Here is a 9,896-nt window from a genome sequence, read left to right on the forward strand (position 1 = left end):
TGGGCTCTTGCACTTGGGCAGCAGGTAGCTGCCAGAGCTGTAGGTCTCGAGTGTAAGGTTTCCACAGCATTGCTTAAAGCTGAGTTTTAAGGTTCAGACATGTCCTCTCTAATCACCTCTGCAGCCTCCAGCCCAGTCTTCACATCCCTGGCGTGATGCTCGCTTCTGCGGTTCCTGGTTGACTCTGCCCCACGGGCTTTTCCCATGGATTTTGCTTCACCCGCTCTGGAAGGGAGCTGCCCAGCCCCCTTGCTCCTTGTGTATAGAACCCAGAAGGCATTACCTCAGGTGTCAAAAAGCTTGGTATTGCCATCCCTGTCTGGTGTGCTGCATTTCTCCACGAAGTGTAGTTAGGCCAAAGGAACTTGGAGCTTTCCAACCTTTGCTCACGTACCTGGTGCTTTGTAAGCTGTGCCTGTGTTTCATAGCAGCTGAATGTTCTTAAAAGTACATAATCCTGTTTCTCAAGCAAGGATTCTCCTTTCTTTGCCTCTGCACGCTCTGTTCACTGCTCTGCTTGACAGTGCTCTGTACTAAGTTGGCCACATCAAACGTCTCGATCTGCTGTGGTGCTTCTCCTTCGCAGGGCTGGCAGTAGCACTGCCCATGTTATTCTCTGAGAAATGGAATCAGCAAAATTCCAGGAGGAGCCAGTCGTCAGGGGATCCCATACGATATCCCAAGTTGAACTAAGTTCAAACTCAGCCTAGAGTTCCTGATGCTGATGTGACACCTGTCCCTGGAGCCTGTCCCCGGGCTGCCTGGTTGATCAAGAACAGTGGCAATCAAGTTTGGACAGTCAACAAGGCTCCAAGCTCATCGTGGTGGTGGCTGGAGGCCAGTGCTCTGGCAGGGTCCCTGTGTGAAGCTGTGCTTAGGAAGTTACAGTTAGTGAGATAACATCCCATTACCGCGACCGGCCGTTAAAGTCTTTCTTGCAGAGCTGGAGCCGGACTTGTCTCGTCACTGTGCCCGGGGAGGTGATTGTTTCTGCAGCGTAAGTCTCTGGGGCAAGGTTTGTCAGTGTGCTCTGAACACACGGTTGGTAGCTTGACAACAAAGGCTTTGGTGGTAAAACCAGCTGCAGATGTTCCCACCTGGCTTTGCAGTTCGCTGCCTCCTCTCCTGTGCGAGAATTGGCATAGCAAGAGGCTGTGCACATCCAGCTCAGAAATCGCCCTCCGGAAAGGGGTGAAAACTTCCTGATCCCGTTTTGCCACTGAAGCCTAGTGAGTCCCACCATCCGTAGTGATGGTCAGTGGGCAGTGAAACATCTCTCTTGGGGCAGGTAGCGCTGGCTGGGCTCTGGGTGCAGAAGATGGTGGATGATCGCTATGGTCCCATCCCAGAGATGTTTATCCTGGCCTGGCAGGGCTGGTGTTTCAGTGCTGGGCCTGCAGACAGTGGAATAGTTGTAACTCTGCTCTAGGTGGCCAGCGTGGAGGACTGGTTGGTGTGCCTCTGGTGGTGTCAGTAGCCCTGCAACACCTCTGAGGAAGCACACGAGGACTAGAGGATTGAATCGGAATGGCTCTTGCTTGCCAGGATGATGGTGGGCCAAGCAGAGCTGTCTCTTGGAGGCACAGGAGAGCTTTCAGGGCTTATGCTGGATTGTGTGTTGCCAGGTAGATCTTTGCTTGTTCTTCCTGGGTTTCCTGCAGAAAATAAGACCATGTGCTGGGCTGAAGGCCAGCATTGCCTAGACCCTGGATTTAGTGAGCTGGCCTTTGCCAGGCTGCCGCACCCCACTGTACTACTTTGACACCTGGTGCTTCCAGGCAGGTCAGTATGGATCCAGTCAGACCATGCCTGTCTGCTCTGCTTTCCCTCCCCTGTGCTCATCTTCTTGCTTTGACCTCTCCCTTCCCTTTTTGTATCCCCACTGAATGGCTGCCAGCCCCTGCCAGCTCTGTCTCTTAGAGCTGCCACTTGTGGTTCCTGAAAGGTGGACAGGCGTGAATGAACGACAACCTGGCAGAGAGCACTCGTTTGTTACAGCAAGTTTTCTTTTTCCCCCCTTTCTTCAGATACAGCACAAAGAATCCCTCTCTGCAGTCGGAGACGGTTCATTACAAGAGAGGGGTAAGCCAGCAGTTCTCCCTGCCCTCCTTCAAGATTGATTTCTCGGACTGGAAGGATGATGAGGTAAGTCCCTCTCAGTCTCCTTTCCACAATCCTGTTGTCCCAGAAGCACTGGACTCCTTTTAGTGCCGTGAAGTTATGGCTGTAAGACCCTCTTCCAGCTGCCATGGCATGTTTTGTGGGTACGAGGGGAATGGGGCTGGGAGGGGCAGGTGTGAGCAGGTAGAGATAGAGCAGGCAGACAGGGAAGAGACCCAAAGAAGTGACTTGTGATACTGCTGATCAGCTGGAACCCCAGCATCTGGTGTGGGAGGCAGACTGCAGAGATTGGCACTGGAGCTCTTCCTGGAGGAACTCGCCACTCCCAGCCTTCCTCTCCTCTCTACAAGCCACAGAGCTCGTGGGAACAACTGTGCGCCTTGATCTCCCTGTTTCGGTGTGGTTTGGTTTTGTTTGGTGTTTTTGCTGGTTCCCTAGACCAGTGGTCTTCAATGTGAGGTATGTGCAAGATAATTCATTGGGGAGCAGAAGGGACTTCAGTAGTACACGTATATACCTTATAAATAATAAATATGCACATTTTGGGAGTATGTGCTCCAAGGTTTTTAGTGGTGGCATGAATGGTCAAAATAGTTTGGAGGCCACTGCTCTAGAAGTTTAAGGGCCACATCCTGCATTATTGACTGTAGCAGTTTGGTGCTGTGGGAGGATACGCTCCATTCTGGGGCAGGTTCACGCCAGTGCATTAATGCTGAGTAAGGGAATGTCTTCTTCCTTTAACCCGTAACTGCAAGCAGATGAGGGCTTGGTTTGAATTAAGCTGTGTAGCTTTTACTACATAGCAAGATCTGTGGAATCCTATTAATTCTGGTACCTTTGCAAAATTCTAGCCCAGGCAGTAACTCTCTTGCTTCCCGAGCCCCTGAGCTTTGGCCCAAGGGCTTCCTCCACGTGGTGCAGGGCAGGGAGGCCTTGGTCTTTCCTCCGCTCTGTGCAGCTTTGCCGTAGAAGTTTTCTGATGCAGAGGAGTCAGTCTGTATCTACTGCTAACATATTTGTTCCTGTGGACCCCTCTCCCAGGTCAGAACTGATTCCTGACCCAATCTTGTGTAAGAGTTCTGCATGTGAACCGTGGTAGATAACTCCATCTATTTAAAACAAAAGAAATAACACAATTCTACCTATTAAAAAAAAAAAAAATGCCGTAGAAGTTTTCTGATGCAGAGGAGTCAGTCTGTATCTACTGCTAACATATTTGTTCCTGTGGACCCCTCTCCCAGGTCAGAACTGATTCCTGACCCAATCTTGTGTAAGAGTTCTGCATGTGAACCGTGGTAGATAACTCCATCTATTTAAAACAAAAGAAATAACACAATTCTACCTATTAAAAAAAAAAAAAAAGAAGAGGAAAAAAAAAATTTCATGTATTTTGAAAAGATTGAATAGCCGTGGTCTCGAAGTTACCAGTATAACTGCAATCAGTCCCGTGCCCTAACAAATGCCGTGGCGGTTACCAAGAGCCTGCAGAGTCTGGTCTCCTGATGTCTCAGCTTCTCTGCCAATAGATGATTTCACAAGTTCAGCCTACAAAAGCCTGGAAGAGCTGCTTTTCAATCCCTGCTGTCGTCTGAAAGAACTGGAAAGTGGGAGCTCAGATCCCTTCCTTCTTCAAGAGCTGAGAAACTTAATTTTCCCTTTTGTTCCTGCCAGCAAGGTTATAACTCAAGTACTACAGTCGTGTCCCTTTGACAGCTTAAAGAGCAAGATGCTGCAGACAAGCAAACTTCTAGCTCCCGTTGCTTGATTCTGCTGCACCCTCTGTCTCCTCTTTTTTATTGGCGTTACTGGGAGCTCTGATTGTGGAGAAAATGTGGAAGATGTGCTGTGGCTCCAGAGAGTTTCTTCTCCCGTTTTGGCTCTGTGTACATATCAGTCCTTGTCCTCTCCAGTCCTGTAAACTAACTGGCACCAAAATGCAGGATTTTTTTCCGAGGCACCTGGCAGTGTCCTCGCTGAGCTGTGTCCATCGCACGCTTCAGATTGCTTTCCAGCTTTGTTACTGGTGGTGTCCAGCACCCCCAGATTCCCTTCATATTTGTGCTCAGTGTAACACTCGCCTGTGAGGTAATTCTTGGCTGGCCGACAGAAGGGAAATAATGTTCTGTTGGGTTGTTCTGTGGAAAGCTTTATAAAAGTTTAATTTGTAATATAGGGTTTACTTGGAAGTTATAGTGTATATGGCTTGTGTTGAGACAGCTGTTTTCATGTCCTGAAGATGAATGTGAAATGGGCCTTTCATCTGAGAACGCAGAAGTTTAGATCATAAAGCAACCGCAATTCCACGATACAACTTTCCCTTCAAATGGACAAACAGTAACTGTTGTCTTACAGTAATAAATCCGAGCAGGAAGCAAAGCAAAACCATAAACTTCTTTCAGCAATTTTAATCAATTGTCCTCGATGAATTTTCCCTCTGTGGCATGCCGTAATGGTTCTGAAATGCATGCTGGAAAAGAGTGGCTCAGCGAGTCTCTTCTATAACCAATACGGAGAGGTTAAATGAGATTTTTGTGTTCGATCTGTTACTCTGCTGTTTTGGAAAGAGAATAAATTCTGGTAGTTTAAAGGTGCAATAAAACGTGAAACCATCCTGCAGAGGATGAAAATCAGTATTCCTCAGGTCTGCAGACCACCTAGGTCAAATCATAAGATCTTCCAGCCCACGCTTTCTGTTTGGTATCAGGTGTGCACATCTGAACAGATGTGTGTGCCTGCTCAAAGCTTCGTTACACAGCTAAGAGTTGCTTCTAGAAAGCGCTGCAGGAGCTGAGTGGCTCCAAAGGCATGCCACCTGCGTGAGGAGCAGGCAGGTAGGGACAAAAGATCAGCAGCCCTGCGCTTCCCCTGGAAGGTTGGTGAGTTGTGGCAGTGTGAAGCATGTGCCTGCAGCTGTGGCAGAGCCGTAGTGGTGTGATAATGGGCTATGGCACACTCACTGGGTACAGGTATCACTCCTTTCAGGATGAACATTTAGGTTGTGATTCATCTGAGGAGGAACCATCCTGAGCTATGTTAAGGCTCACGGTGAAGGTCTCCTTCCCTCCAGTCTAGGTGTTTCGGGTTGCCAGGGGTGCCAGTGCCAATGGCTATCTTGAGAGCTCATCTTCCGAGGGACTGGCTGGAGCAGATCACACTGCAGATGATGTTGGGGCTGCAGGAAAGTGAGGGAAGCCCTGAAACACTGCCTGAATGGTGCTGCGGAGCTTCAGATTTGGTCTCAGTCTCACTGGAAAGCTGCGAACAGACTACCTGGAGCACCACGGTGAAATGACATCTTCTTTCTTGGCAAGAGATGAGACAAAACCCCCTGCCAGTAATTAACAAAACCCACCAAAAATCCTGTCTCCGAGCCAGTTCCGTTCCTGGCACAGGACAGTGTGTGTAAGGTTGTGTTTTTCTTGTGTTTGTGAGATGACATGGAGCTTTGGAAGTGCTTTAATGAAGCACAGGGCAAGGGGAGAAGTCGAGCCTGTTTTCCTTGTACTCCAGTGAGGTCTTAAATTTCCTTTCTCACCGATTAGAAGGTCAAGGATCTGAATTTCACAACATGCCAAGAGATAGGAATCAGTCTGCTGTTTCCTTAAAGTGCTGTGTGAACTTGAAGTGTTCCAGGTTTTTCTCTGTGCCTCAAGAACTTCGTACAAGGGTCAGAGTTTCTTCTCTGGTGTAGGGAGCATGATGTCTTCTGCTGTGCTACAGTAGTGTACCCTGCCTTAACGCAAGCAAACCTTTGGCACTCGATATATTTTGAGAAACTTGTCCTGCTACAAATCACTCAGGAGACTTGTAGGATCTGTGGGTTAGTAAGAATTAAATAGTGTATCGAATTTGAATGGCGATCCTCTGCTTTGCCAGCCACAGCTGGTGTTTAGTGCTGTGTCAATATATGGACGTTGTAGTTATTCTGGTTGACTCCCTTTGAAAGCTGGTGCCTGGATTTTCAATCCTCCTGCTCTGTCATGTCCTTTTGAGACCAGGGGCTGGGGGCTCATCAGAAGAGACCTTCACTCCTCTGCTGTTACACTATCTCGAGCGCTGTCTTCAGGCAAGTCCGGTGTGAGTTGTCTCACCTCATCTCCTTTCTTCCCCTCAGCTGAACTTTGACTTGGATCGTGGCGTGTTCCCTGTGGTCATCCGAGCGGTGGTGGATGAAGGGGATGGTAAGCATGGTGGTTTGCTCCCTTGCTCTTCTTCTGGCTCTCTGTGAGGGTATGTGACTCCTGCAGTGATGGAAACATTTCGCTTGTAGCAAAGGCTGGGGGAGCGTTATCAGAGTAAAAATATTTCACGAGTTCACTTGAACTTCTCTGTGTTAAAAGGGCCCAGCTAACCACAGGTTCTTGCATAAAAACCTGCTTTTAATAATAGCCTCTGTTTTTTATGGGGAAAATGGCCAGGTATTTAGTGTTGGAATAGTCTGTAGGAGAGCTCCTGGCTCTGCCCCCAATGCCAGACACAAGCTGGAGCAAAGGACTTCCTTTCTCTTTGGGTTTTGCACATGTGGTTTGTAAGGCAAGGAGGGAGCTCGTCTTTTCCCGTCTGTGAGGGCTAAGTTGTCTTCATAAACGCTGTAGCTAATTGTAGGGTGAGGAATGGTCAGAGAAGAAGAAACAGCTTTAAAATGCTGAGGGCAGTGTTCAACCCACCACAGCTTCACTCAGCACTTTGGAATTCTGCGTTCTCTGAATGGCTACAATAAAAGAGCATAACCTTTGATGAGAAAAGATATTGCTGGCTATTTTTAAAGCATGTTGCCATTTTGGAGAGGGAAGTCCAGGAAACGTTTAGGTTGTTGCCCACCTTGCACTGTATTTCCTGGGGAGGGGTGAGTCTTTTGGGGCTCTGTGTGTTTGCATCAGTCTGAGCATCAGCTCAGGGAAGTCACATTTCTCCTAAACCTGGGGGCTGTGGTGGTCAGCAGGACCAGCATTTCACTGCTGCGCTTTGTAACGTTTTGTACAAACTGCAAGAATAACTAGAAAGGAAAAAATCCGTTGCTGATTGCATCATTTGGTGCAGCCCCTTGCTCAGGTCTTATGTTGTAGACGTGGAAGTGCCCAGAAACTCACGGAGTTATTTTATAGTCCTCTAAGCAGAGTCAGACAGAACTGGATGAGCCAATTTGAAGTGTGACTAACAAAGCACAGCACCACATAAAGGAAATTACTTACAAAGTGCATCTGTTTATAGTGGTTTCAGGCCCTGTTAGTAAAATTGACATAGATGGATATTTCTTGACCATAAGTATCAAACACCTTCCTCTTTTATGGAGCTTTTGGCAAGGTGTTTGTAGTTTCTAATGCGGGGTATGCCTAGAAGGACCGAAACTAGGACAGGAGGCAGCATGGGAAGCATACATCTACGCACGTACCATGCCCAGCCTGGCCAGTGGTGTACTGTCATCTGGTTTAATAACCTGGAAAGGCAGTTGCTTTTAAATCCTCTCCTGGAAAGAATGTCAGCACAAAAATATGCGACGCACGAGTGAGCTTTGAGGAAATGGTTGTGTATTTTGGTTCTTTTTTAACTGATGGGACTGGAAGGAGCTGGCCTTGTGCGTTGGGAGCACCTGGAAAACGACAGCTGGCCTGTAACTGCTTGTGTTAAATAGAATCAAATGGCAAATTAAAATAGCATCAGCGAGATGTCGGTTTGGACTGAATTCTGCCAGGAGATGTTTGCCTGCTTTGAAGAACGTGAGCTTGCGCTGTTCCTGCCAGCAGGATTGCTCTCAGGGAAGGGGTCAGAAACCCTTCGGGGAGGAAAGGTGCCGCACAGAATGGGTCACGCAGCTCCAGCCCCGCACGCTGCTTGGGTGCCACGGAGGATACGAAGGGCAGCGATGCCTGTCGCCTCTCTCTTGTCTGTTCACACTGCAGGGAGGGACTGCAATTTCTGAGTTTGCTGAGTGAGCTAGAACAACCCAGTCTGTTCCTCTTTTCTGCCTGCCCTTGTGTTCCTGATCACACCCAAACTGCCGTGACCAGGCTCAGTTCCACAGCAAACCTGGAGGCATGGGCTCTGCTCCCACATGCTGCTGGTTCCAAGGGTGGTCTTTGTGCTGTAGCCCAGTGGATGGTTCCTCTTGCTGTCTCTGCTGTTCTGGGGACCTAAAGGAAGCTGTTGAGCTCCTCAAGAGCTGCTGCCTTCAGCTGTTTACTCTCTGGCCCCGGGGCTGATTGTAGTGTCTGCAGCTCCTCGATATGTGCTGAGCACAGCCCAGGTTCTCCTCGGTCCGGGCAGGACAATGTGGGTACAGGCCTTCCCTTCCCTCGGTGACTCCTCCTCGACCTCTGTCTCCCATTTCCGTATGATGACTCTGGTAATTAGGCAAAAGGCACCAAGCAGTTGGAGCCCAATAGACCCTTAGAGCCTTGAGCCAGAGAGACCAGAATTGTACCTCGGCTTCCCCTGGTGACAGTACAGAAACCTCCAACAGCCCCTTCTCAGTGCTGTTGGATTAAGAGGGAGGCCCCAAATTTGGTATATGAAAGATGTGATGTTTATCGTTGGGGAAAAAAAACCTCAGAGAATTGGACAGAGATGTTTCAGTGTCCAAAATCAGTATGAGAAACACATGTTTTATACACACGTTGGATTAGTGCGAAATAAAGTGATAACTACCAGGGCTGGAAGTGCTGGCAATTGCTGTTAAACCAGACGGATTTATTAATCTCTGTGATAAATCCAGCTGATTAAAACCAGGGATCTGAGGGGAGAGCAGAGTTCTGAGTGCTTTGTTTTACTTTCCAACCTCTGAAAACAAAGTGGGATGGTCTGGAGCACCCAAGATAAGGAAGGCATGTCTGTGTGGGGCCCTCCCCGCAGCCCAGCCGGGTTTTGTCCTTCCTCTGCAGCAGTGTGAGATGAACCGGCCTGATGACAAGATAAGAAAAGTTTTAAATTGCGAGAGAAGATGAAAATAGAAGAGATGTCGGTTTAGACATTGTGAAGGGGCTAGAATTCAGCTCAGGTGGTTTTATACCTGTGCTGTTTTCCAGGTTTAACCAGGACTGCTCTTTCTCTTTCTGCAGTGGTGGTTGAGGTGACAGGTCATGCCCACGTTCTTCTGGCTGCGTTTGAAAAGGTAAATGAGTTCTTTTCTCCCCTCTGTCTCTGTCCTCCCATATGTAAACATTTCCCTGGGTCATTACATTGTATTTATATGACACTTAGCACAATGGAGTCCTGGCCTGTGACCCGGGTTCCTGAGTGCTCTTGTAGTACAAATAATTGCTTGCAGCAGCTCCTGCGCAGCCTGTAATTATCATTTGTACCGAGCTCGTCACTCAGCTGATTGTGGCTGGTGTTTCCTGTGTGTGGCGAGAGGGTGTGTCTCGCCAGCTGTGATGTCTGACGGTGGAAGGTGTTGACCACAGCTGCCACTGTGCAGTGTTCCCGGGACTCGTGATCTCTTTGCAGAACTGGTTCTGCCGTGTCCAGACCCTGTCGTACCATTGTCTGGCCTTGGTTTACACGTAGGGTGTCTCGCCAGCTGTGATGTCTGACGGTGGAAGGTGTTGACCACAGCTGCCACTGTGCAGTGTTCCAGGGACTCGTGATCTCTTTGCAGAACTGGTTCTGCCGTGTCCAGACCCTGTCGTACCATTGTCTGGCCTTGGTTTACACGTAGGACTAGCCCTTTTAAAGAATTAGGATACATCCTGCATAAAGACTTGGAGCTCCGCTGCTTTGTGTTGTCCGGTTCGATGGAGCTGACTGCGTCCTGTAGGGAATGGCTACTCCCAGCTGAA

The 9,896-nt window shown here is 48.7% G+C and overlaps 1 protein-coding gene across 1 annotated transcript in view; it reads left to right on the plus strand.

Moving 5' to 3' along the window:
- MGRN1 (mahogunin ring finger 1, E3 ubiquitin protein ligase) overlaps positions 1 to 9,896 on the plus strand; it is a gene marked incomplete at its 3' end in the record, with an annotated part of 42,429 nt that overhangs the window by 17,496 nt on the left and 15,037 nt on the right. Inside the window, exons 4-6 of the mRNA XM_010136447.1 lie at positions 2,028 to 2,145; positions 6,236 to 6,302; positions 9,177 to 9,229. Of these exons, the coding sequence (XP_010134749.1) occupies positions 2,028 to 2,145; positions 6,236 to 6,302; positions 9,177 to 9,229 (238 nt within the window). The remainder of the gene's footprint in view (positions 1 to 2,027; positions 2,146 to 6,235; positions 6,303 to 9,176; positions 9,230 to 9,896) is intronic.

This window comes from Buceros rhinoceros, unplaced genomic scaffold (assembly GCF_000710305.1).
Source record: "Buceros rhinoceros silvestris isolate BGI_N320 unplaced genomic scaffold, ASM71030v1 scaffold20035, whole genome shotgun sequence".
NCBI lineage: Eukaryota > Metazoa > Chordata > Aves > Bucerotiformes > Bucerotidae > Buceros > Buceros rhinoceros.